At 42.8% G+C, this 27,580-nt stretch overlaps 2 protein-coding genes across 5 annotated transcripts; both read left to right on the forward strand.

Moving 5' to 3' along the window:
- On the forward strand, window positions 1-7,438 carry LOC120728777 (aminoacyl tRNA synthase complex-interacting multifunctional protein 1-like). Of its 3 annotated transcripts, XM_040023914.1 has the most exons (5): window positions 1-598; window positions 1,291-1,472; window positions 3,397-3,565; window positions 3,687-3,712; window positions 3,999-4,086. In XM_040023914.1, the coding sequence occupies exons 1-4, from the start codon at window positions 193-195 to the stop codon at window positions 3,707-3,709; spliced, it is 780 nt and encodes a 259-aa protein (XP_039879848.1). In that variant the 5' UTR covers window positions 1-192; the 3' UTR covers window positions 3,710-3,712; window positions 3,999-4,086. The 3 variants fall into 3 exon arrangements, with proteins under 3 accessions (XP_039879848.1, XP_039879847.1, XP_039879846.1); XM_040023913.1 differs by having other exon boundaries at window positions 3,687-4,117; XM_040023912.1 differs by lacking the exon at window positions 3,687-3,712 and having other exon boundaries at window positions 6-598; window positions 3,999-7,438.
- On the forward strand, window positions 6,862-27,471 carry tbc1d9 (TBC1 domain family, member 9 (with GRAM domain)). Of its 2 annotated transcripts, XM_040023911.1 has the most exons (21): window positions 6,862-7,584; window positions 14,884-14,994; window positions 16,900-17,018; window positions 17,334-17,562; window positions 17,833-18,094; window positions 18,193-18,400; window positions 19,649-19,855; window positions 19,930-20,094; window positions 20,191-20,341; window positions 21,541-21,755; window positions 21,847-21,964; window positions 22,039-22,324; window positions 22,478-22,607; window positions 22,818-22,916; window positions 23,073-23,141; window positions 23,635-23,875; window positions 24,044-24,109; window positions 24,486-24,572; window positions 25,780-25,848; window positions 26,003-26,106; window positions 26,192-27,471. In XM_040023911.1, exons 1-21 carry the CDS (start codon window positions 7,464-7,466, stop codon window positions 26,975-26,977), a joined length of 3,843 nt encoding a protein of 1,280 aa, XP_039879845.1. In that variant the 5' UTR covers window positions 6,862-7,463; the 3' UTR covers window positions 26,978-27,471. The 2 variants fall into 2 exon arrangements, with proteins under 2 accessions (XP_039879845.1, XP_039879844.1); XM_040023910.1 differs by having other exon boundaries at window positions 7,472-14,994.
- The last annotated feature ends 109 nt before the right edge of the window (window positions 27,472-27,580 follow it).

Here is a 27,580-nt window from a genome sequence, read left to right on the forward strand (position 1 = left end):
CACGTTTAGGTCATATGAAACACAATTCCAGCCCGTAGTGTCACTGAATTGCTATTAGTCATCATACGGGGGCAGTAATATACCCGATAGTGGGCTATAGTTAGAATTAGCCCTGAGAGCCAACCGTAGAAGAAGAAAAGGGGGAGCGAAGCTCCAAGGAGGAGGAGGCGAAGGAGGAGGAGGTGGGAATCGATGCAAAAGCAGTCTGCAAACGTTTGCAGCACAATGGGTCGCAGCGAGGAGCTCAGTGAGTTTCAGCGGGGCACCGTGGTGGGATGCTACCTGTGCAAGAAGTCCGTCCGTGAGATCTCGGCGATGTTAAACCTGCCCCGGTCCACTGTCAGCGCCGTGATTTTAAAGTGGAAGCGTGGAGGAATAACGACGGCACTGCCCCGGAGCGGCCGACCGCACAAGCTGAAAGAGGAGGATCGCCAAGTGCTGGAGAGAGTGGCGCTGGAGAAGTGTTTGCCCTCCATAAAAGCGCTCACCGCCGAGTTTCAGAGCGCATCCGGAGCCAGCGTGAGCTCCACCACGGTGCGCAGGGAGCTTCATGAGATGGGTTTCCGAGGCCGTGTGTCCTCATACGGCAAGCCCAAAGGTGCGTCCACCGGGAGGCCTGGAGAATGAGGAATGCAGCGGCTGCATATACATACGAGTGTAATATGTAGTGTCCGCATACTTTTGCCATTTCCCCTGATTATCCTCCTGCATGTGATTGCTGAGCGTCCCTGCGTTTTGTCTGTTTACCTGGCTCCTGGGTGCAGCGATTTAGGGTCATACCGTTGAGAACGTGGGTGATGGTGATGATGATGATGATGGTGGTGGTGTGTTCAAAGTACACCCACCTGAATCATAAACTTACCAAAAGCACAACATTCAAGCAGAATAGGAAATTAAAGTTAACTCTGATTCCATGATTTCTTTGGTTTAATGTTGCTTCACATGGATGGAGTAAGGAGTGACCTGAAGCCAAAATACTCCCTGACACCTGTAGGTAGTATTACATAGCTGAGTTTATAGTTGTAGTTTGTGCTAGTTGTAATAAAGAGAGCTGTGTCATCTACTAAATGGATCACGTAGGAGAATCCTGTGAAAGGTGGGGAAGTTGAGTCAAACCAAGCGTTTTCTTCATTAATCCTTAAAACTTTAGATTTTTAACAGCAAAGATTTTCTTTACAGATGCAGCAAATCTGTCGATTCTTATATTAGAGGAGCACACACCATAAGGAAAATCAGTTGCAAAGAAAGACCGTGTACCCTGCTGACACTGCGGCATTTCTTTCATGCCAGGAGTGCCGAAGGTGGCAAAGAAGCAGGTGGACGTGTCCCGCCTGGACCTACGTATTGGACGTGTAGTCACGGCCCAGCAGCTTCCAGACACTGACGGGCTGTTCGTGGAGCAGATCGATGTGGGAGAGGCTTTTCCCAGGACGGTGGTCAGTGAACTGTCTCAGCACATACCTGTGGAGCAGGTAAATATCAAGTATTAATCTAGTGTTGTTTATTTCAAGATAAAACTGTTTACCTGTCATCAATGTTTTACATGACTGAATAATCTACTTTTTTTTTTGTTTCCCTGAAGCCTGTGTGATATATTCAGACTGCTCATTTTATCGAAGTAACAGCCCAAAGCACAAAGATACTGACAGTGTAACAATATCTTTTGAATTGTTACACTCTACACACTCACTTTGTTAGGTACACCTGTTCAGCTGCTGGTTAACAGAAATTGTATTTAATCAGCCAATCACATGGCAGCAAGTTGCTGCATTTATCCATGCAGACATGGTCATGACCACCTGCTGAAGTTCAAACTGAGCATTAAAATAAAGGGGGAAAAAAGTGACGTAAACACCACAGCGTCCATGCTTTTGTGATCACAGTGTACTCCTCTTCGGATGGATTCTCCCAGCAGGATAACACACCATGACACAAAGCTCAGATTATCTCAAACCAGATATTATCTTGAACATGACAGTGAGTTCACTGTACTCAAATGGCCTCTGCAGTCACCAGCACTAGCAAGGTGTACTTTAAGAAGTGGCCGGTGACTGTAGTTTAAGCTGCCCTATTGAGCCGATTCCCTCTGAGGGACGACAGTGTAAACTAAACTGAAAGTAGGATTTGTCTTCTTTTTTTTTCTTTTACTTACAAATTTAGGAAGACTCCACACCTGAATAAGTGACAGGTGCATAGTGGGAAAGGTCTTTGTGAAGAAAAAAAGTATAACCTCCACACATTTTCTGGCTTACAGGTACTGAGAAAACTGTACCTGACGAAGGTCGCGTAGACCGGACCATTAAAAATAATGGTAAGCGGGAAGGTCTGTGAAGGTTATACTTTTTTTTTTCCACCTTAAAATTGTGATTTAGTATTTTTGTCTACATGAACATCAGTGTGTTATTTTTATGGCTGAGGTGGGCAAACTGAATATTCTGGCTGTAACTGCCTCTGTTCTTCTGGAATGAGGGTCATTTCACTGGTCTTAGTGGAAAAGGCCTGGCTCCCAGTTTGTGTCCCGTAAATGCTGGACAGATTTCAGGTCAGGGTACTTTGTGGTCAAATAACAAAAGCCATCACTTAACTGTCTTATATTTAGAGGAACACTGTCATCTAACATGTCACTGTATGGTAGTTTTGTTTGGTTGGGGTTTTTTGTAAGTACCAGGACATGTCCAACTATTCCGTTATTCAAATTAGGGTTAAGATTTAACACCTCGATGTCAATCTTCCGTTTGTTTTTGAACGCCTCTATGTAGTATCCTTTATTTTATTTTAGAGATGGCATGCTTGAAGCTGCCATCTCTAAGCCTCGAAGGAGGAAGATCTGTGTAACTGTGAACAGTAACAGCCCAAAACACTATTATGTTTACTTTGTTATAAATTAGTACACTGTGTACACTCACAAAAAATAATAACAAAGGTTTTAAAAAGTGATTAAAAATAATAGCATTAAAAAAAATCCTCAAATTGCTGACAGTGGTAATGTTTTCTAATACTGCCACCAGAAAGACAAGCATAGTCTTTTGAAGTGTTCTTTAGGCTGATTTTAAACACCTAAAGTCACCAGTACGGCTAAAATATCACGATCGCCTCTTAGGATTTTTGATCCCAAGTGCCTAACTTTGCAGCACCGGTTCTGGGAAGGACATTCCAGCTTTTCACACCTCTGCAAAGCACTGGCCAAAAGCACTGACATTATTCTTCAACATCAAGCATTCGTCATCTCATTGAGAGTTCTTGATTAGAAAATCAATTAGACAGAACACCGAGTGAGAATTTGATTCCAATAATACCGTCCTATTTGATTTCGGATGTTTGTTTGTTTTCTCCATCAACTATACCGTCATTTGCTGTTCTCGCTTGAACATGTGGACTCTCCTGCCCTTCGTGCAGATGCAGAATCGTATGGTGGTCCTGCTGTGTAACGAGAGGCCAGTGGAGACGAGAGGAATTGTGAACCAGGCCATGCTCATGTGTGCCTCGTCACAAGACAAGCTGGAAATCCTTGATCCTCCAAACGGAGCGATACCAGGGGATAGAGTGACTTTCCAGGGATTCCCAGGTACTACAGCCTCACTGCTGTAGCTTCCTGCTAAACCTATTCTCAGCCAAATAGTCACAATAGATGTGCGCTCAGCAGATAGTGCTGATCACACGCCTCATTATTTTCCTCTTTTCATCAGTGTTATGGAGCTTCAGTATTTAGACTGTGAGTACTGCACTACTTTAACACGACACACAAACACAAGTTTCCTCCAACTCTGCGAGGCACCTTTGGTGAGAATCGGACTGCAGGCTGAGAGCAGACATCATTCCCAAACTTCACCGTTGGCTCTTCTGAGCTTTTGTGGTTGGATGCATGCAAATCCCTGTATCCACTTTCCATGAGGATGCTGTTAACAGCAAACCTCCTGGAATCACAAACCCTGCAAGTGTCGAGGTTTACTGAAGTACACAGAGGATTCTAATTTCTCACAATGATGTCTTTGTTGCAGGGGAGCCCGATAAAGAGCTGAACCCCAAACAGAAGGTGTGGGAGCAGGTTCAGCCAGACCTGCGCACAGACGGCCAGTGCGTAGCAACCTACAAAGGAGCTGCCTTTGAAGTAGCTGGAAAGGGAGTTTGCAAAGCCCAAACCATGTCTGACTGTGAGATTAAGTAAATGATCAGTTCTCTGCAGCCTTGCGTGATCCAAGAAATTGCGGAAAAGGATTCCCAGAATAGTGGAGACTGTTATTTTAACGCCCACTGTCTGGGGGGACATGTCCAGAAAACAAAATCACACAGGTGTGATGCTGGGTGGCCACGTAGTTTTTGCTATAAAGCAAGTGAAATAATTGCGAGGTACCCCGATGTTGGATGGACTTGAGATTTACTTAAATTACTTTTTTCTTTTTTTTTAACAGAAAAAAAATGTAGTTTTGAATTTGGCCAACTGAGGGCACTAGCATACCCCATCACAATGTGCAATATGTGTCTTGGTGGTTTGTTCACATGAGAGCATTCACCACACAGGCTGCCTCAGCGTAGTGAAAAGAAAAGGGGAAAATCCTTTTTTTTTTTTTTCTTTTTTATTCTGGGAACTCTTTGTTAAAATGTTGTTTTCCGTTAAGACATTTAAAATGTTTTCATTTTCATTTAAAAAGGTATGAAACTGTTCAGAAGTCCCGTTTGAGAAACGGGAGATTGACTGATCTCGTTGGGGTTTTTTTTTTTTTTTTTTTTTTGTTTTTTTTTTTCATTGATGAGTGAGAATGAACCGAAAATCAATCCATCATGAAACAGACTTTCCACTGACTCCTACATGTTGTTTAGCAATCAACAAAGTCTGTGATTTTTGCTTCTGTTAATCCAGGAAGTGTTATCTTAAATGAAAAAAATCCATCTTTGGTTTTTCGTTGGCTTCCTGAAATATCAAACAAATACTTCAGAGTCTTTTGATTTGAATGTAAAAGTGTTTTAAACTGTCTTCAAGTTTTGTATGCTGTTTGCTTTGCTCTTGTGTTTCCCTAGTGGATTGTTGTCCATGAGAGCAGCTCTGGCTGTGAGCGCAGAAGCCCCGCCCACCCTGCTGATCGGATGTTTTGTTTGCAAGTGTCAGCCAATCGGAAGACACCTGGCTTAAAGGGAGGGGAAGGGGTTGAAAGGGAAAAAATGTGTTTTTGAACTCTGCCATGCTTCAGATCGTGACTTGGTCTTTGTTTTGAAACAGTGCGCCAAGCTGTTGAGGAGGCTGCTAAAAAAGTGAAAGACAAACACGCAAAGTATATCTTCCTTTATTATAAAGGAGAACTTAAAACTATGGGCCGAGAATGGGGATGTGATTGATGTGATTCAGGAACCAAGAAGTGGAACAAAATGTCCAAGACGCCATGTCCCAGGTCTTTGTTTGACAGTGCAGAGCACAAAGGGAATGGTGTGATTCTCTAGAAACAAAAAAGAAAATGTTACTCACTACTTCAGCACAACATGACAAAGAACCAATGTTTATAATGCGGTCAACAGCATGGAGGTGGAGTGTTGACTAATACTAGAGAATGACATTAATAAAAACAATTTTAATATCTGAAAAGGTCATGGAGTGTTATGAATGTCACGTCACCCCCACCCACCTCCACCTACAGTGCAATCTCTTCATGGACTAACCCACGGGGTAACCCAGAGTGGAGGTACTGTACAGGTTCATGACTGAGATGACACGGTCCTGCAACCACACAGCCCGTCGACGCGACGCGGTTTGCTGGAGGGGAAAGTTAGCAAACGCGTACCTGAAACCAGGTTTCACCGAGCTGAGTGAACCTGCGAGTAAAATACATTTCCACTGTTTTCGGTGGCCTGCTTTTTGAGGCCACAAACTGCACTGAGAACAACAAACCCTTACTTTACAGAAGAGTCAGTCTCACAGTGTTTGGGGTTATTCTTATTCTCACAATTGTTGCTCTTTTACATTGTTGTGTTCCATTTCCAGTCATAAATATTGGAAAATTTGCTAAAGATTGGATGAACAGGCAAAGTTGGCAATTGTCCTAAAAGCATAAGCTGCTTTAGGAAGGGGCTCTGAAAGCCTGCAGCTTATTGGCCAAGGTAAAGACGCTTAGGCAACTCATGAACTTTTAATTAATGTTGTGGTCCTGATTAAAAAGAAGAAACCGCTTGATAAATGCAATCAAATTATTTTAATTAACACAATTAAGGAGCTTAAAGTTTCGAAAGATCACCAGAAAGCTTTCTTTTCTTTTCGTTGCAGTTTTAAATCGGCAGTCAGGTTCAGGAAAAAATAAGTTTGCTCAATTCAAGCGGGTAAACCACATCTTAGAGAGACTGTCAGAAAATGAGCTCAAACTTGCACGCAGACCGAGCTTGTTCTCAGAAACTTATGTAAACCCAGCGTGGTGTCTGAACTGATTTATGCTCTATTAAAATGGATTTTTATACCACAAAGCCGGATTTGTTGTGCTGTGTTCGATTGGCAAACTGTCAACTCCATGAACCAGATGCACATGTCTGATAAATAAATACATGGGGAGGGGGGGATTGAATTTAAGGTCTAATGTTGTCATGCAGGTTCTCTCTGAATAGCTGGATTGTTCCTTCTGCTTGTGTTGATTTGGATATTTAACCATTTATCAAATAACAAAACTCTATTTTTTGTTTTATTTTTTGTTCGGGGTTTTCTTCAGGTTACATTAAAGTAAAACTACAATAAACAATGTGAGTTTGTAGAAACAATAACACGCTCTCTCGGTATTTCCGTGTGCGTCTCCACCTCCTCCCGCTGACGTCTCGCGCTCCGTGACGTGCTTTATTTTGCGTGCGGCAGCAGCTTCAGCTGACACGGAGAGGAGGACCGCGGCGTTATTGTCGTTTCATTTGTACAAGTGTCGCCTGACCTCAGCACGCGGACGTGGACTTCGCGGCCGAAAGGACCATATAGACCGTTCCGTGGTGACTGTGTCGTGGGTTTCTCTGCAAGCAAGCACTGCAAGACTGAATCGCACCTGCCGCGGAGCATGGTCAACAAAGACTGATCAGCACTGCGCCTGTGTGCGCCCACAAACAGAGCCGAAGCGGCACACGATTCCTCAAAGGAATCTGTTTGTTTAAAAGACCTCTGTGGGCTCAGGAGGCTGCTGCTGCAGGAGAAGGTTTGCGTGCACGAAATGTGAAGTCTGGACTTGGATGTTGCAGGCCGAACCCGACCGATCCGCGCCTGCCAGGTTTAATTATAACACGCTTGCTTGCGCTTCTTTTTGCTCGGATATCCAATACTAGATCCTGCAGCTGCTCGAGAGACGATCAGGCCTTCATCGATCCTTTAGTGATCTAAAAATAATAACACAATCTAAACACAATCACACGTCCCGGTAAGACCAGTTTGACGGTCACCGTCAGCAGTCCCGGGGGTTCGATGTCCCCATAAAATAATAAATAATAATAATAAAAATAATAAAAACAGCAGCATGTGGGTCACTCCCGAAGATGTGTTACTTGCTGGCGCGTTATGGATCACCGAGAGAGCGAACCCGTATTTCATCCTCCAGAAACGGAAGGGCCACGGGGATGGAGGCGGAGGACTGGCGGGTGAGTACCATGTTTTGTAAGCTGTTGTCATGACTCCGTAAAGGGGGAAAAATCCAGTATTTCGTGTAAATTTGGGAAGAGAAAAAGGTCAGGTGATGGTCAGCTGCACGGTGACAGTGTGTCAGGCTTAACCGCAAGTCGATGCTGGACGGCAAAAAATAAATAAATAAAATGGAAGAGCACGTGACCAAGCAGCTGCCAGACGGCCTTTCACCTGGTCGCGTCTTCCAGGGAGAAAAGCTGAGCCTGCTCCTCTCACAGACCTCCTTCATGCCGGTGACAAACTGCGACCTAGAGCGCTGACATCACACAGAGGGGGGGCAAAGAGCAGATCCTTCAGTGTGTAGGATCTACTGTCAGCTTACACAACTTCCACCCACCGACCCACCCATATTGGAGGTCATAATATGGTTTAAAATGTCTCAGGGTGTTCCTGCCTGCAGTGGAAATTAGATTCCATCCATCACAACAACAACAACTATTGCAACTGTGGTTTCAGCTGTGCAGCTGCTAATGGCTGTGAAGCCTCAACAACAGTGAATCTGTTTGAGTCTGTTTGCTTGCTCATGCTGAATCATTCCCCCTGCTTCATTCTCTCACTCTTCCTCCTCCTCCCTCCTCGCTTGTTCCATCCAAAATGGGTCAAGCAGGAGGCACAGGAGAGCGACAGGTTATGGTGATGGCAGGATATGTGTTTTTTATTTAACAGTTTAGAACTTAAAGAAGACTGTTTTACATAGTTTTCGTACATGAAGGATATTGTACTGTGTGTGGTGATTCTGTGATGAAATATTAGCATTCAAATTAGTTCAGGGGATGTGTTTCATATAAGAGCATCTTAAACAGCTGCTCAGACTCCTTGTGATCCAGAGCTGAAGAGAAAGTGATGCTTTTGTCAGTAATCGGTGTTCATCAGTTCTCACTCTCAGTCAGTCAGTGTCACCACCCACTGAGCTCTAACACCTTGAACTGTGACAAGACTGAAATCTCTGAGGACCACTGTGACTGAGGAGTAGGTGAGGTGGGGGCCGGTTTCAACTGTTATACAGTAAAAGGCAGTGAGGTACATCCTGGTTAGGTCGATCCAGGATGTACAACGCGGATGTCTGACGCAGAATGACAGACAACCACAGATTTTCACATTCACACCTTCAGCCTTTGAACACAATTAACACGATAACTGTCCTACACGAGCAGTTTAGCTGTAATGAGCGACACAGGAGTTGAATTCATACGTGCCTTCAGTGATGTCAGATAAACACTGTGCTCGGCTAATCAAGTTTTAGTTTCACCTCGGAGTGTAGTACGCTGAAATTTATTTGCTTCAAACACTGAGGGGCTGTGTAACGCAGAGGCTGCACAGATAATCAGTCCTGCTGATGACGCTCCCACAAAAGTAGTAAAAATGTAATTGTGTTACGGTCCAAGGTGAAACTAAAACTTAATTGGCTGGCTTTTCTCCTTTTCCTGCGTTAGCTGAGTGCATCTGAAGTCATTAGAGCCGCATGAACGTATAGTATAATTGTCGTCCTTGGACAAATGATCGTCTTGTGAATTTAAAATGACAAATCCCACCATACACGTCTTAATAGTGGCTCCGTTTAAAAATCTTTAGAGATTTTCACAACACAGCAAGATTTTGTGTTGCATAGATTTGCTGTAATTATCTGGTGGATCAATGTTACAGTGAATTTCCTGAATATGTAATACAGAAACCAGTTTTAGGCAGAATAAACGGACTTTAATTCATTTTTTAACACAGTCTAATAAATTAAATGCAAATAAAGAGATGCAAGTATTATAAGTATAATAGTATAATATCTGATCGCAGGCATATTTGTGTCATCTCGTCACCATTTCCCAGCCTTATTCCCATAAAGGAGGCCGGTAAACATTAGGGTTCTTCTCAATTCCAGAAAAAGACGAATATTACAAATTTAGACACTAATATTGGTAATATGACCTGCTATCATATTGATAATTAGACCCGCTGCCTTCTCTTCTCGGTCTCTAGTGTGTCCTTGCTGTGGCAACGCAGAGTGTGCTAAGTGGTGCTGGAAGATGATGTCATTTTTATGTAAAAGCTGAGCTTGCTGACTTGCATTGTGTGCCAGTTGGCACGCAGCACCCAGTGACACTGGCACTGCCCTCAGTCCTTTCAGGGGGAGGAGAAGCCATCAGCAGCACCGGACTCAAGCCTTTTACAGATCAGCATATTCATCTTGACCGAGCTGCAGCTCCCATGTCTCAGAGCTGGAGGGAGGTGGAAATGGAAAATATGTGCTTGCTTTAGCTGCTTCAGAAAAACTTTGGGTTAAGTGAGTCTATGGGTGTCAGCATCATAAAATATGAGGACCAACCCTGCACGAGCAGTTGCAGAACTTCTGCATTGTATGTAGAGAAACGGATAACTAACCCTTTTTGATAATATAAGGCTGGATACATCCAAAAGAAGAGGAAGATGTATCGACACAGTGAGAGCCACTTTCACATCAGTTTTTCTCTCTTTTTTTAAATTTTTTTTTTTTATCAGCATTATAAAAGACCTCTCACTTCTTCACTGTAACCCCTCAAAGAGCCACTGAAGACTCAAGAAAAGCCTGTAGGATGAAAGATGTTAGCCGTGTGGGTGCTCATAAACGGGGTCTCTAGTGGTTAAGAATAGTAAGAATGCAAAAAGTACCACATTTATTGGCCTTCCTGTAATATTTGCTTTTTCCTCTACATGCTTATCACAACTGTGAAAATGAACCAGCTTAAGATATAAAGGTAGTCGGCTGGGCTACCAAATGAGCTGTAAAAGGCTGGGAATCTCAGATTTACAGTGTATAAGCTGTACTTGCAGCATATGAGCTAACTCCCAGCCGTGAGGAGTCTGCTCACTTCAGTGTTGAACTGTTGATGGTCACATGCTGTATAATCAGCCTTTACAGTAACAGGGTAGAATATGAAATTCAGAAAGGAAGGAAATTTAAAAATTCACAACAAAATGTGTTTTTATCAGATGTAAAAGCACTGAATATGCCTATTGTGAAACTCGTTACACAATTGTAGACAGTGGTGCTTTTAGCATAAAATGACACCAAGTACAACACACTATTTCACAACCTGATAATAAGTAAATGTTTGCCTGGTGCAAGTGTGTCGTGCCGGACAGATTCCCTTATCTTGTGCTTTAAGACAAGTCTTTGATGTGAGCAGGCAGAGAGATGTGGCGAGGCAAAAGCAGAAAAATGTGTCTAATATCTTAAATTGATGCAGTGAAACATTTCATGTGGTGAAGATAAAGATCCAGCCTTGTCTTGGCTTTCTGTTATCTGAAACGGTATTGACTGTAATTCCGGGGAAGATTGTGGCCTTTTGTTTGCTTAATATAAAATCCCACACCAGCAGGGCCTCCGACTCTGCTCACCCAAGCAGAAAGAGGATGTAAACAATGGAGAAATGTATTTATACCAGTGCTGTCAGCTTGGTTTCCTGTTCTTCTGCTGAGTGAAATGCGTTAATGTTTCAGAGAATGTGGTTTGTTTCCCTCTAACAATGAGGATCTCTGATTGTGTCTGAGCGGAGAAGCACAAAACATCACATGATTTCAGTTCAGGGGACGATTGCTCCGAGTTTTCCAGCCACATGATGGATGCTACACAGCTTCATGCTGGTTGCGCACCCACTGCTTCAGTCTGTGGAAGGAAATGTCAGCGTAAAGGCAGAGGTTTGATTTGGAACAAGCAGTCACATGAACTTTGGTTTGATGAGTTAATGCTGCCGGGGTGTGGTTTTTGGGGGTTGCTTATCGTACACTTGATAAAAGATCTATCGCGATAAAGACGGTGAAATGACTGATCTCCTGTATACAGCGCCGCGGAAAGTCACAATATTCATTTCTGTAATTTTTTTGCTTCCAAGGAGATAGACTTTCTCTTTTTTTTCCTTCTTTTTTTAAAGGGCTCTTGAGCAACAGTTCTCCAGGCTGTTCATTGAGACACTGGCTCATTGTGAGCCCGGTCCTTCTACCTGATCATTTTTAGAGGATTTTTTTAAGCTACTTATGAATTTTCAAGCACCAAAGAAAAGTAACCAACTCAAGACATGAATCAGTGTTATGTCTACACATAACAGACAACCTTTACTGTTGTAAAAGCACATCATTTGTTTTGCTGGATCAAAAAACTGGCTTATCTTGCTATGGTGTGCTTTTTAAACTTTTAAATTGAGAAGTCGAAAAAAGTGGAGAACAGAATAAGAAGTGGTAGGTCTAAAAATAAATAAATAAAAAATCCACAACAAATGAACAGTGTCTGAACGTTATGTGCTTAAGAAATAATAGTCCAGAGCTGATCAATCAATCTGGCTGTCAAGAAGATCTTCATAAGACTGAAGACTGAGGTATGCCACATTACACAAGATCTGGGCTGAAATCAGGAAAGAGGTACAACAATGAGTGTCTACAGCTATGGACTGGCCTATCCAGACCTCCACGTGTGGGATCATCTTTACATCCAAAGACGAGCTTTGAATGTCCTTCAAGAAGCCTGGAGAACTGTTCCTGAAGACGGCCTAAGAGAGTTCAGGCTGTGTTGAGGAATAAAGGTGGTCATACCAATTATTGACTTTCGATCTCATTAGAGTTGTACAAATTCTTATACAGTTTTGTTTGTCATATATACTGTATTTCCATGTCTATTTCATTAATTTGCTGCACCTGTATCCCACTTATGTAGCAAAATTGAAAGAAATGAGGCGTGGCTAAAGACTTTTGCACAGTATTGTATAAAAATTGGCAAAATGGGTCCAAAAATAGCTGAACAGCTGTCTTTCCTGCTGTTTGCTTTGGGTTTCACTTTAAACTATATGAACCAAGATCAAGGTGGTCATAGAAGTTCAGTGGTCTCACCTGAGTTTCCTGCGTTAAACCTCAAAGCAGACGCCTCCTCAGGCTAAGCTATTCATACCATGCAACACAACTGAGTCTCTTTTTTTTTTTTTTTTTTTTTTCCCCCTCCTCAGACTCCAGCAGTTCATACTTGGACACTGAATTTCTATCTATCACATCTATTTTTGAGACAAATTACAAAATGCTGATTATTTAACACATTAAAGTCCTCTCTGAGGTGTGCATTTTTTAACCTCGTCAACGTTCTTGTGTCGAAGAGGAAGTTGTCTTCACACTCATAACAGTTTTGCTGTTTCTCTCAGCGGGGTAAACCAAAGTGTGGATTATCTCACTGGTTTCGTGGTGTATAGGACTCCAGTCACCTCTGGGTGGTTTACTGCTTTGTGCAGGCGCTTCTCAAGGTTCAAGATGTTGCAAGTATGAGTCAGTATTTTTGTTTATTTGTCTACGGCTGGAGTTCTCAGGAAACGGCTATTACGCATGATCTGTAACATTTGGCATAAGTGTAACTAAAGAAGTACACAGCAGATATCAGTCAGGTTAACAAGCTTTTTGATGAGGCTTCTTGATCTGTTCTGCTTTTGAGAGGTAAGAGGAACTGATAAGTAGAACGGTGAAAAGAAAGGCAGAGGCAGAATTTACATGAGTACAGAGATGAGAGAGCAGAGCGGTCAGTGAGTCTAATCCATGCAGATGTGCTTATTTTATTATTTCTCTCTTAAACTGCTTTTCCCCCATGAAAATTCAGCTTCCTTCGTTTGTCTCGTTTCCCTCCTCCCTCTCTTGCTGTCTGTGTGACTCATACTGTGTGTGCCCTGATGAGCAGCAGAACAAAAATAACCTGTCTCTCATGGCACTTTATTTTTTTTATGCTTAATATAGTGCAAAAATCACAACAATAGAAGTCTCAAGACACTTTGTGTTGGAAGACAAATACCCTAGAACTGATAGAAATCCAAAGACCCCCTATGAGTAAGGATTCTGCAATGCTGGGGGATATTTTTACCATTTTCATTTTAATGTAGGAGACTTCGAGCAGAAGCAGAGTCGGGGAGGCTGCCTGTCTCCGACATGGGTTGAGGGGCTGACTGCAGAAGAGAAAAGAAAGGCACAGAGAGACACCAAACAACAAACTTGGGGGGGAATCACATCGTGCAAAAATTCATGTGTAGGTTAAAGAATAGAAAGGATGACAAGTGCTCAGTGCATCATGGGAATTCCCCCAGCAGCCTGAGCTTATAGCTGGGAAACTGAAGGACTATTCAGGGTCAGATGATCCAGCCTGAAGTATTAGTCTTATGAAAAAGAAAACTTTGAAGCTTAATCTTAAAAATAGAGAGGGTGTCTGTGTCCTGGACCTAAACTGGGAGCTGGTTCCACAGGAGAGGAGCCTGATGGCTGAAGGCTTCTGCCTCCTGTTCTACTTTTAGAAACTCGAGGAAGAAGAAGTAAGCCGCAGTCTCAAGAACTCAAGTGCCCTGCTGGGATATCAGGAGTTTGTATGTGAGGAGAAGGATGTTAAATTTACTTCTGAATCCAACAGAGAACCAGCAAAGAGAACGCAACAGTCCCTGTTAGGACTCGAGTTGCACCCATTTGGAACAACTGAAGGCTTTTCAGACATCCTGATACTAGGAAATTATAATAATCCAGCCTAGGAATAGTAGAAAACTAGCCCAGAAAGCCAGCTTAATAAAAGAAAAGTCAAAAACAAAGCAGAAGGGAGCAGCATATCTTACCTTTTACACTTATGGTAAAATAAAGCAAGCAAACCTTGGCATCCTCACAGAGCGAATTCTGATAAAATCACCGGTGTTTTTTTCTAGTTTCTTTAAGATCCAAAGGCACATATAGAGGGTCTGCCTTTGTAAAGAACACTCAGAGGTCAAAAGGCAAATTTAATAGGAGAATAAACACCCTGCTGGTCAGTTGTTTTCTGCAATCTGGTAAACCTGATGGGTTCACACTAATGGGCTACAACTGACTTATAAATTATTAACTGACTTATTAACCACTATTAAGGCCATTAGTTCATAAATGCCTCGTGCAGAATGGCTTGTGTAGAACGTGTGATTATATGCAGTCATTTCACAATCATAACTGTCAGACCACACGTAAAGATCACGGGTGGGTATATGGTTGAAAAAGTGAAAGCGTTTAATGCAGAGCAGAAATGTTTTTAGCCACAAGATGTTTTTGTTGTACTCAAACCACAAGACCTCATGGTTTTCCCCTTTTGCTTAAGCATAACAGCATGGTATACAAATGTAAATACATGTTATTTGTGTATAGATGCACATGGTTGCACATTTTTAGCAGGACTTTTGTGTTGCCGCCTAACAGACTTGTAAGACTTCTTTCTAACAGACCTCTTTCTGTAGTAAATGTATTCTGGGCTCTTGCAGGTTTGCTTGTTGGGACCTTGGATGTTGTTCTGGACTCGAGCGCTCGAATGGCCCCGTACAGGATCCTCTACCAGACTCCTGACTCTTTAGTTTACTGGATCATTGCTCATGGTACGTGCAGAACAACTGAAAGAAAAGCAAACTTACAATTGAAAATGTATGTTGTGCACCAATTCTACACATTTTAGCATCACATATGTGGGCCACTCCACTACAGACCCATCTGCAATCCTACCACCAGCTTTCACGCAGCTCCTGATGGTTTACCTTGCTGCTGTTACCCATGTTAGCTGCTGAATGCAAGGTGTTACATTGTGCGCTGGTGGTTTTAAAGGATTACGGGCAACGGTGCAAGTATCTGTGGTTTTCAGCCAATTGCTTGATGTAGTTTCATTGTGATTCTCATCAGGTTCTCACAGTAGTCCAATCTGCTACTTACCACAGACTGTGGCAGTAAATAATGCCATTTAGCAGCAATGCACTTTTTAGAAGCAGAACTCTTCTTTGCACCAATATTAAACCAAGTATGTAAATATTCCCGCTTTGGGCTAAGAAATGCATAAGCACTTCTTAATAGAGCTGAATGACTTCTGAGACATTTCATTTTAATTTTGTGTTAATTGCATTATTGATTACAATTTCCTAAAGGTCTGGAAAACTGCTGATCATAACACACAGGCAGAAGTTGGAAACAAGTCGCAAAGAACGCCACAGACAAAAGTGAAGCCACAACTTCAGCAACCCCAAAGCCTGCTTTAGGGACCTAATAAGCACAGAACTAGAGTTACATCCAGTAACTACTCTTTTCCAAGCAACCATTTTTATTATTATTCACACAAATTTCTAATCAGCCAATCACAGGTCAGCTACTCAGTCCATTTAAGTATGTATTGAGTTTATGTCAAAATGACTTGCAGAAGTTCAAACAGACCATCAAAATCGAGCAGAAGGGGGATTTAGGTGACTCTGAACAAGGTATGGTTGTTGGTATCAACGGGCTGGTCGGAGTATTTTGACAGGCTACAATAACTCAAGTAACCACTTGTTACTTAGGATATGCAGAAGAGCTTCTCTCGAACCTTGAAGCAGGTGGACTACAGCAGCAGAAGACCACACCAGTCTGGTCAGCTGAGAACATGCAACCGAGGCTAAACCAGTTCACACAGACTGGAAAAATGTTGCCTGGTTTGGCAGCCTTTCTGTGGACATTTTATTTGTGTGTAGCGAGAGTGATATCAATTCTCCAAACTTCAGGGAGTTTAAAGAAATTAATCACATAGACAACTGACGAGCAGGCTGCTCTGATAGCTGAGTTAATGTCACACTTAATGAAGATGAGGCATGATTGGTAAACAGGCAAACGGATTTTGTTCTGAACACGTGTAACAGCGTATTTAATTAGGTCGTTATCTACCAAATACAAATGTGAGAGTACCATTTCTGCTCTCTATCTGAAATGGAGGCCTACAGAGGACTTGCTTGGCTCTGAAATGCCATTGGCTCCCCTCGCCTCTCCCTCTCCTCCCCTCCCAGTTCTTAATTCCTCCCCCCAGAGATGGCAGGCGAGTGGAGCAGCCTGGCAGACATGGCTAATGCAGTCAATGTGCACTCACTGAAGGGCTGTTTTGCAGCAGTGTTCAGGGATAATGGCCCACAGTAGCAGCCATTACTGCAATCCATTTCTCCCATGACCAGAAAGACCAGTTTTAATCTCACTGCTCAGTTCTAACTAAATTGCCATGATATCCTTTCTGTTTTTTGTTTGTTTGTTTTTGTTTTTTTGTTTTTTTAAAAGAGCATGTAATTGTTTTCTTGACTTGCAGCGATACCTCCATCCTTATTTACCTGTCTTATTAACTGCAGTGCTCTGCTGAAGAGGTAAAATATCTACTGGGATGCTTTTAAACAAAATAGAAAAATATATTTTAAAAACATGGGTGTGTGGCTTTGGGGAACAACCCTCTGTATCACTTTTGAAACATTACGCCTTCATATGAACTGTGATTGCTTTCACAGGAACCTCCCGCAAAGAGATCACAGAGCACTGGGAGTGGCTGGAACATAACCTGCTGCAGACTCTCTCCATCTTTGAGAATGAGAATGACATTACCACGTTTGTCAAAGGAAAGGTCCAGGTAATGACTCTGACTGTACAATCGTGACGTTAACTTGCATTCCTATTAACGGCCAGCAGGGGGCGACTCCTGGGATTGCAGAAAGTCTATGAGAAAACATCTATTTCCTATCACTTTACTAAACACTTTTAACTTTAAGAAAGCTTGTTGTAAAGCAAGTAGTGCAGATGATACCACAACAGCAATGTGGATGTGTGGGTTGTCTGCAAAAACCCAACAACCTTCAGTGGTTTTTGTTTAAATTGAGGTATTTGCAATACACCCTAAGCATTTCACCTCATGCCTGTTGTGCTGTCTCTCTTCATCATGCTGCAGGGTATCATAGCGGAGTACAACAAGAACCACGATGTCAAAGAAGACGATGACACAGACAAGTTCAAGGAGGCTAGCGCTAAGTTTCGTAAACTGTTTGGGATGCCTGAAGAGGAGAAGCTGGTCAACTATTACTCCTGCAGCTACTGGAAGGGAAAGGTGCCTCGGCAGGGATGGCTCTACCTCAGCATCAACCACCTCTGCTTCTATTCGTACTTGCTGGGGAAAGAAGGTTGGACATTACCCAATTATACTGTCTTCAGTAATGTCTTATTTTTTTCCTGTTTATCGAAAGGACCTCAACCTGCAGAGATCTGAACAAGTCTTTTCAAGATTATATCGTGAAACGCTGTTGTGCCTTAAGCCATTATATTTTTCTTATATTCTTTGAAGTTATAGCCTTTCACAAAGCTTAAACCATATATTTAGGGCTAATATAGTCCACTGATATTAAAAGTATATCCTGTTTTTTTGGGGGGTCTTTTTTTTTTCTTACTTTCAGTCAAAATGGTGGTGCGTTGGGCAGATATCACGCAGCTGGAGAAGAGCGCCACCCTTCTTCTGCCTGATGTGATCAAGGTGAGCACGCGTACCAACGAGCACCTCTTCTCCGTCTTCCTCAACATCAACGAGACTTTTAAGTTAGCGGAGCAGCTGGCCAACATCGCCATGCGGCAACTGCTCGACAACAAAGGCTTTGAGCAGGACCGCTCGCTGCCCAAGCTGAAGAAGAAATCACCCAAGAAGGTCTCAGCACTCAAGAGGTAGGTCCTGGTGCAGAGCATTACTGCTTCTTTGCTTTTAGAACTACTGAATATCTACAAGTTTCTGTTATCTTATGTGAGAAATTTGCATCTTTCAGAGATCTGGATGCGAGAGCTAAGAGCGAGCGCTACAGAGCGCTCTTCCGCCTGCCCAAAGATGAAAAACTGGACGGTCACACAGACTGCACCCTGTGGACTCCCTTTAACAAGATGCACATCCTGGGACAGATGTTTGTGTCCACCAACTACATCTGCTTCACCAGCAAGGAAGAGTCGCTGTGTAGCCTCATCATCCCCCTACGCGAGGTGAGTCATTCTGTTTATTAACAGCTTTAAAGAATAAAAATAAAAACAAGAAAAACAGCAGATCTTGAAAATCAGACCCACAACTTGAAGCTCAAATAAGCAGCTTGACAGTCGTTTATCTGACTGATATTGGTGTGTGTGTGTGTGGGGGGGGGGCTGTCACTTCCCATCTGCTCTTAAACACAGTGTGTACATAATGCAGCTGTCATGCTGAATCACTGTCATCCATTTCGTTCACAGAGAGCTGTAGACTGTGGCGTTTTAACCATTTAGGAGTCATTTTCTGTATTCGTGTATAGATTCGTCACTAAGTTCTAGCTAGTTTCAAATGTCACAACCTCGCTTAGAGGATGTGAGGAGAGTGGAGAGTCCCAGGTATGTAACGCCAGCTATCCGCCACCTAAATGGATCCCTGAGATCAATCCCTAGGCACCTCAGCCCCGGCGCCGTTCCTCAATAGGTCACATCATGGGGTAAGGCGAGGTCTCACTGTGGTTTCATGCTTAACCCCCCGTGATGGTAATGACCCACACATGTATTTCTTAACTTGACTCATGTGATGACTCACATGGTCAATAGTGGGACAGTGACCTCAGACGGTGTCCAAAGGGACAATCCCCACTCGAGATAAAATACCTAGAAATCTCCCCTATTTGTTACCCATCAGCCATAAAAAGCTGATGGTTTGTTGTCGTCACCCCACGGTGTGGTTGGGTGGGCGGCATGGACGCCCAAGTTTATGAATACGTTTTAAAGAAATACTCTGCTTTAATGTTTCCCTGTTTAATCAGTTATAATTATATCTGATGTCAGTCTTCACTGACAGAAGGTGGCTCTCTTACAGCCGTAGCTGATGAGACGTCTTTTCCATTTTGGATCTGTCTCATTGTGCAACTGGAATTTGATTCGGATCTGGCTTACTATGAAAACTGTATCTTTGGATGGATCTGATGGATTTTGATTGGTCAACATCATTTAATGACTGAATCTGAATCTGTAAACAAAGTTCAGCATGAAGTGTTGCATTTTAAAAAAGTTACTTTAAACTGCATTTAATGCCATTTTGGAGACTTAAATCCAATGCAGCCTCGTCAAATATTCAAATCATCTCCAAGATCCAACTATTCCAGACATTTTTCCATCAGTGTGACTGTGACTCTCCATAGCTGCATACATGGAGAAATATGTGCAGCTAAACACATTGTTTGGTCTTTGTTGCTCTAAAATTTTACTCCTGGCATCCTGCAGGTGACCATCGTGGAAAAAGCAGACAGCTCCAGTGTGCTGCCCAGCCCGCTCTCCATCAGCACCAAGAATCGCATGACCTTTCTGTTTGCTAACCTGAAAGACCGAGACTTCCTGGTGCAGAGACTATCCGACTTCCTGCAGCAAACCACCTCTAAGACTTACCTGGAAAAAGAACTCACTAGCAGCCTGAACAGCTCAGATGATGAGGTAGGTAGTTTCATTCGGTCACTGTGACATCATCCAGGTTAAAGCTTCAAAGGCTGAATAAGATTTATCTCCAGGTTTACTCCCAGCATGGATCCCTGCTGTCCAGCAGCCCTCAGCACAGTCTGGGCTCAGAAGGCGAGCGTAAATTTAACCTGAACGACAGCAGCGTGCCCACAGCCACACAAGCCCTCATGACCATGTATCGTCGCAATTCCCCGGAAGAGTTTAATCCGAAGCTGGTGAGATAAATTGCATTTTCTTTTTTTGCATGATAATTAAACTGCAAGGTGGATTGATGCTAGCTGCATGTAAATTTTTGTTGCTTTCCCAATCAGGCGAAGGAGTTTCTGAAAGAGCAGGCATGGAAGAACCACTTTACCGAGTACGGACAGGGGGTGTGTATGTACCGCACAGAGAAGACGAAGGAACTCGTTCTCAAGGGGATTCCCGAGAGTATGAGGGGAGAGCTCTGGCTGCTTTTCTCCGGTGAGGAAATGTTCAGGGTGGGCAAAATTAGAGCCCAACCGATATTAGGTAGTTTAAAAATCTGACATATTGATACTGACACTCTGATAAATTTGCTAAGCACTGTCTATTAATCTAGTTGATTGTGATGTGCACAGTGATAGTTTCTAAGAAAATAATCAGTCACACATTTAAATAAATGTACAAATTGTCTTTCTGGGATTAAAACTTTGGTCTGATTATCAGAGTAAATATGGTTTAGAGACCTTTTTTTTCCCCTTTTGTTTTGTTTCTTTTTTTTGGGGGGGGGGTCTGAAAATCAATCTCAGATCTCACTTGAATTTGTGTGGAAAAGCTTGTACATCATTTTGCAATGCTTCAGATTACACAAGGCTCCTAACTGTCACAAGATGTTACGCGTTCAGGTATGCACTTGCTCCAGACTTTCCTGTTTGCAAGCTTGCGCTCATCCTCACCTGATCGGAGCCTGGTAAGCAGCAGCTCCTCCTCCTCCTCTCTATGACCTACTTGTTACTGCTGAAATCAGTTTTCCTCACGGCAATCTATCCCGAGACGACAATTTACCGTGCTCTATTGAATCATTCAGTTGTTGCCAAAGTGTGTCTCATTTTAGAACAAATGGTTAAAAACCAGTTTGGCGAGGCTCTATTCTGGGGCAAATTCCAATAAGCGTGTTTAATGAAGTATGTGCACAGAGACATTACAGGTCCGTGAGGACTTTAATGTGTGTAATTGTGCTGCAAATTTATTCAGATGACTTGGAGGCCAATTGTAAACCTACAAATGGGTCTCTGAGCTACAGTATGTACGTGCCAAATAAGAATAATTTGTATTACAGGCAGTTTTTTTTTTGTTGTTGTTCATTTACTCAAATCAGGTTTCAGATCAGAGCTATGATGATTACACAATCAGTTGAAATATATATGATAATGTTTGTACTACTATTTTTGTTTGTTTTATTTTTTTTAATTATTCATTAATGCATTTGGTTGTTCAGCTGTTGTAATTCCATTTGTCTGGGATCGAGAGAATACAGCTGTCATCACACACCTAAAAGATGTATTAGATTATTTAAGTTTATAAGTAAATATATTAGATCACTTACCTCTTCATGTGCAATCAATGAATCACACATAGGTTTGGCATAGATTGGCTGCCCTACTGTGTTTTTCTTTAATTCTCGAATTTGTCTTTCACAGGAGCGATCAACGAGATGACCACCCACCCTGGATATTACGAAGACCTGGTGGAGAAATCGATGGGCAAATACAACCTGGCAACAGAGGAGATTGAGCGAGACCTGCACCGCTCTTTACCCGAGCACCCAGCCTTCCAGAACGAGATGGGCATCGCTGCCCTGCGCAGGGTCCTCACTGCCTACGCGTTCAGAAACCCCAACATCGGATACTGTCAGGTGCTCGCATGCTTGCTTTTTATTGGAGCGGCAGAAAAATCAGCAGTCCTTGACAATGCTTGATTTCTTCTTCTCTTCTTCGATTCCACAGGCCATGAATATTGTTACGTCGGTGTTGCTGCTTTACGCTAAAGAAGAGGAGGCTTTTTGGCTGCTAGTGGCGCTCTGTGAGAGGATGCTGCCTGACTACTACAATACCAGGGTTGTGGGTCAGTATATGGATGTCCGGTTCTCTCTATTTCACTTTTGTTTTCTGTGTATTTAACATTATTTTCTTGTACAGGAGCTCTGGTCGATCAGGGTGTGTTCGAGGAGCTGGCCCGTGAGTACATTCCTCAGCTCTACGACTGCATGCAGGACCTTGGTGTCATCTCCACTATTTCGCTCTCCTGGTTCCTCACCCTCTTCCTGTCCGTCATGCCGTTCGAGAGCGCGGTGGTGGTGGTCGACTGTTTCTTCTATGATGGAATCAAAGTCATTTTTCAGCTGGCGCTCTCCGTGCTGCACGCCAACATCCACCAGCTGCTGGGCTGCAAGGACGATGGGGAGGCCATGACCGTACTGGGGAGGTAAGAAAAGACGAAGCACTTCCTTTTTATTCAGTGATTTTTCTCTAGTGTTTCTTCATCAGTAATAATTGTTAGTTTCAGTATCTTTTACACACGTCAATCAGCCATGATTATCATTTTTGACACCGACTTTTTAAAACTTGTCCATTGCAGGTATCTGGACAGTGTGACCAATAAGGACAGCACCCTCCCTCCCATCCCTCACTTGCACTCTTTACTCACAGACAATGGAGAACCACACCCAGAGGTGGACATCTTCAAACTCGTGCGCAGCTCCTACGAGGTAATGAACCTGGATCATGAAGCGTGTTTCTAAGTTTGGTTTTGGTTCTCTGAATGCACTCCGAAGATATGAACTTAGACTTTTATGGGATTTGTTTGGACTTTTACCTGATACAATCCATTTTTTGCGATTCTGTTTTTGTTTTGCTGTGATAACATCGTTTTACCACAGCCAAGCTGACCTATTTCACTTTTTTTCCCTTTCTGTCAGAAATTTGGCTCCATTCGTGCCGACGTGATTGAACAGATGCGTTTCAAACAGAGACTGAGGGTCATCCAAACCATCGAGGATACAACTAAACGCAATGTGGTGAGGAGATCATCTTACAGAATCTGGAATTAAGTAAATGTGTTGAGAGGTTTTTAATTGTTTCTTTTGGGCAGAATGCCAGTAGAGTGATCTGATCGTCTGTCCTACATTTCATTTTCTCTCTTCTATTTTTAATTTGGTTATATAATGTTTCAGGTCAGAACCATTGTAACAGAGACTGACTTCAGTATCGATGAGTTGGAGGAGCTCTACGTGCTCTTCAAGGTGAGTTAAAGACAAATCCAGTGACTATAGATTTAAGCTGTGCTTACAATTTGCTTATACCACAGGTCTGTGTAGTAGAGGTGGGCCGATCGCTGCAAATATCAGTAACGTTGATACTAATACTGGTATTGGATTGATACTAGTGCAATAGGATCAATACTTTGTTTCTCTCCAAGTTCAGTATGTAGTCCACTGAATTGTGTTAAATACATTCATCTTTAGAGGGGGTGGTGAAAAAATACACCTCAAACATGCACTATGAAAAATGTCTCAAGCTTTTTTTGTTGACTGTCACGTCCATTGTATTTGTAGCCTGTAGCACTGGCTACAGTTGACCCAATGAGCTTTAGAGACAGATACATTTACACTTAAAGTCTCCGATAAACTCAGGTTCAAAATACATGAGAAGGTATAAGATGTGTGTTTTTTTGGGGTGGGGGGGTTATTAACTAATTATCGTTTTGTTTTTAACTCCTCTTCATAATTTCTTTAGGCGGAGCACCTAACCAGCTGTTACTGGGGCGGCAGCAGCAACCCCACAGAGCGCCATGACCCCAGCCTGCCGTACCTGGAGCAGTACCGCATCGACGTGGAGCAGTTTAAGGGTCTCTTCAATCTGCTGTTCCCTTGGGCCAATGGAGCCCATTCGGAGCCCCTGGCTGTACGCTTCTTCCGTCTTCTTGACCAAAACGCAGATACCCTCATCAACTTTAGAGAGTTTATCACCGGTTTGGGTAGGTACACTAAGCTTTTAATCAATTCTTATTTTTCTCAATATTATCTCTATACAGTTAACAGCTTATAACATGACTGATGATGTTCAGCTAGCAAATTGTTTTTGTAATTTGGAGGTAGTTGGAGGTGTAATGTGGCAGATCTCTAAAGCTTTTGGTTGTTTGTAGGTGTTCTGTGTCACGGGGACCTCACTGAGAAGCTAAAGCTGCTCTACAAGATGCATGTCCTCCCCGGTGAGTGTGTTTGGATTCATTGTGGTGACCTTAGAAGGTCTAAAAATGATTTCACACTAGCTGTACAGAAAATGGGAAAGAGAAATGGTTATGCTTCTTGATTTATGTGGGGGTTTTTTCTCTCCATTCACTGTGGAAATTGCTTTATTTTTAAAGGGCCCGCTTTAAGAAACCCCCTGTTGATATAAATTATACCCTGAAAGCTTTTAGCTGAATGCACCCTTATTTCTGGATTTTCATAACATTTTGTCATAGAAACCAAAGGTCCATTATTCGCGCATTTAACTAGTCTGGGGCAGTTGTTTTAAGCTTTTATTGTCCGATCCCACATGTTGAGGATATCAAGTTGAATTCTAAATCCTAACTTCTTTAACAGAAATGACTCATGAACAAGAAGAACCCGACTCTGCATTTGAAGCCACTCAGTACTTCTTTGAAGACATCACTCCGGAAACATCCGTCGGTGAGGTTTCGTTCTTTTCGTTGGGATTTAGATTTGTTTTGTTTTTGCGTGAGGAATTATGCTACATAATGATGATAACTTGGCGTGGTTCTCATGATATTTGCACGAGTGAAACTTCTGTTGTGGTTATGCTTAGTCACGTGATCCTCACATCATGTGATTTGCAAGTGATAGTGTGGTTGTATTTTCTTTGGCACCACAGGCTTTGGATGCACGTTGTGCACACTGACTGTTATGAAGGAACAGTAACGCAAATGAAAGTTTACACGTGTGTTTCAGCAGGTGGAGCATCCATTAAGTTGCCCCAGTTACAATCTATTAGATCAAAAGCTGTTGGGCGTAGGAAAAAACTGCTGTATAAATGCATGTGAATGAGGCTTGTAGTAAGAAAGCACAACAAGCTCAAATAGAGTAGAAAAGCGCTAAATAAGAACTATACAACTGCGTGAGTGAGTGAAGGTCCACAGCATTATGCTGTTTTTGAATATGTTGAGCATGAGTCTCTTAGCTATTATGAAGTTTAGAGAAGTACACAGGCGCAGATCAAATCTGTGGTCAAATGACTTAGTGGTAACTTTCTAGTGCGTATACTTGTCTGCAGTCTTGTGAAAAAGAGTTTCCATCGGCCTCTATGCAGTTCTGTAAAATAAGAAGTTTTGTTAATGCAGTGCCGTAGAAAAAGGCTGAAAAGTGTAGCTTGTCTGGAAGGGTTACCAGGAGAAAGCCTCTTTATCTCTAAACAGAACATGACACAATGACTTAGGTTTGCAAAGGTCGATCTGAACAAACTGCAAGAGTCCTGGAACAAAGTCCTTTGATACCATGTTTAACGAAAGCCAATCAGATCATATGAGCAAAAACACTTCATACAAACTGCCAAGCACAGTGGTGGAGGACTGATGATCTCAGTTTGTTTAGCAGCAGCAGGACCATAGCACCTTGTAGTATGTAGTATTGTAGACCCAAATGTGAGGCTGTCTGTGTGACAGCTAAAGCTTGTCTGAAATTAAATCATGCAACAGCACAATGACCCCCCAAGCACAGCAGAAAATCTACAACAGACTGACTGGAAAAGAAAAGAATCAAGGAGTCACAATGGCTCAGTCAAACTCTGGACTACAAATGCTGCTGCATGCTTTAAAATATAAATAAATTAGAATTTGTAATCAGACAACTGTTTGACCTCAACCTTCCTCTTTCTTCTCAGGCCATGACTCAAAGTGCAGAAATGAGAAGGATGATGGTTTTGTCAGAGTGACATTCAAAACTGAGAAAGGTAAATAACATGGTCACATTTATTACTGCATATAGGTCTGAATGTGTTATTCATGCTTTTCTTCCATGACCACATTGAAATGACTCTTAGATTTTCTTAAAAAAAAGTATGATTTAAGCTGGTGAACGATCACATTCTTTGTCCATTTCTGCAGTGAAGAAACTGAACACTCCTGATTACCGCCATTACCTGAAACTGTGGAACCAGGAGATGAGACCTAAACGGGAAAACACAAAAGACCTGCCGAAACTGAACCAGGTGAGACTTCATTTGCTGCACAGATTACTCAGCAGCGTGAAGACACAGCCATCAGTGACCTGTTTTTAATGTTTCTGTCCTGCAGAGCCAGTTCATCGAGCTTTGCAAGACCCTTTACAGCATGTTCAGTGAAGATGTGGCAGAGCAAGAGCTCTATCACGCTACAGCAACGGTCACCAGTCTGCTGCTGGAAATGGGAGAGGTGGGAAAGCTCTTCTCCTCCTCTTTCAGAAAGGACCACAACCAGGAGGGGAACTCAGAGCCGAGCGTGTGCATGAGAGACGTTTTAGATCCTAAAGGCACCCAGGAGGTCCAGGAGCTGGGGGACATTTTTGTCCCTGCAGGTCTTGAGAATAAGCCGAGCCCCTGTGAGGAGGGAAAGGGGGATGAAGACAGCGAGCAGCTGCCCCCTATGCAAGACATCAAGCTTGAGGACTCGTCCCCTAAAGACACGGGCACTTCCTCGGCTATGCTCATCTCAGACGACGAAACCAAAGATGACACTTCAATGTCATCTTACTCGGTGCTCAGCGCGGGCTCTCACGAGATGGACGAGAAGCTGCAGTGCGAGGACATCGCGGACGACACAGTGCTGGTGCGCAGCGACGGCGGCTCCAACGGCGAGAGAAGCAACCGGCCTCTCGGCGGGGGGCCTCACGACAGAGGCCTGCCTCACAGCACGAGCATCGACAAAGACTGGGCCATCACGTTCGAGCAGTTCCTGGCTTCCGTCCTCACCGAGCAGGCTCTCGTGCGGTACTTTGAGAAGCCAGTGGACGTGGCCGCTCGCATAACCAACGCCAAGAATGCCAAGAAAGTCGGGCGCCCCCTGTTGTCAACAAGTGACTATGAGATCTCGCTGTCTGGGTGAGGAGTTATCACTAAAGAACTGTCCTAAAAGGAAAACAAGAGTATAAATCAGTGGTGTTTTGTAAGGAGAATGAAGGTAAGCGTGTGTGTGTGTGTGTGTGTGAGTAATAGCTGAATGAATGGGACCAAAACCTCTCTTAGCAATGTATTTTAAAATAAATTAAAGACTTTTACAACAATCACTAGACTCTGTCCAGCTGAGAAGGAACAGAACATGCATATTACGGTTTGCTCAGATGAAATCCACGTGTACGTCGTAGCTGTACTTTATAAAATATCACGCATAGGTGTTAATACTGTAATCTCTATTACTCTTAGGCTATGTAGATGTAAATGTCAGTACAGTTCCAAACTGGGACATCAATAGTCTGCAGTGCGTACGATCACCTAACGTTATATCCGATCAAACTTGTTGCTTCCTTACTTTACGAATTCCATTGGCTGCTAATGAAAACATTTCTTTGTTTCTCAGTGGATGAAAATGTGAAAAACACATGAAAATTCATAAGAGTGATTTTTCCTGGGTTTCCATGTAAACTCTTTTCAGCACCTCTATAAATTTAACACAGTGTGTCACTTTGGCAAATTTCGTATGCATATTTGT

The sequence above is a fragment of the Simochromis diagramma genome, unplaced genomic scaffold (genome assembly GCF_900408965.1).
Source record: "Simochromis diagramma unplaced genomic scaffold, fSimDia1.1 OVJJ01000302.1, whole genome shotgun sequence".
Lineage (NCBI taxonomy): Eukaryota > Metazoa > Chordata > Actinopteri > Cichliformes > Cichlidae > Simochromis > Simochromis diagramma.

Bases quoted from the DNA above. Each gene is read 5' to 3' on its own strand.
- LOC120728777 (XM_040023912.1), top strand. From the start codon at position 193: ATGCAAAAGCAGTCTGCAAACGTTTGCAGCACAATGGGTCGCAGCGAG. The intron at 599-1,290 runs GTGCGTCCACCG...CTTTCATGCCAG, and splicing joins CTCATACGGCAAGCCCAAAG to GAGTGCCGAAGGTGGCAAAG. The intron at 3,566-3,998 runs GTACTACAGCCT...TCTTTGTTGCAG, and splicing joins GACTTTCCAGGGATTCCCAG to GGGAGCCCGATAAAGAGCTG.
- tbc1d9 (XM_040023910.1), top strand. From the start codon at position 14,652: ATGTTTTTAGCCACAAGATGTTTTTGTTGTACTCAAACCACAAGACCT. The intron at 23,142-23,634 runs GTGAGTTAAAGA...TAATTTCTTTAG, and splicing joins AGCTCTACGTGCTCTTCAAG to GCGGAGCACCTAACCAGCTG. The intron at 25,849-26,002 runs GTAAATAACATG...CCATTTCTGCAG, and splicing joins GACATTCAAAACTGAGAAAG to TGAAGAAACTGAACACTCCT.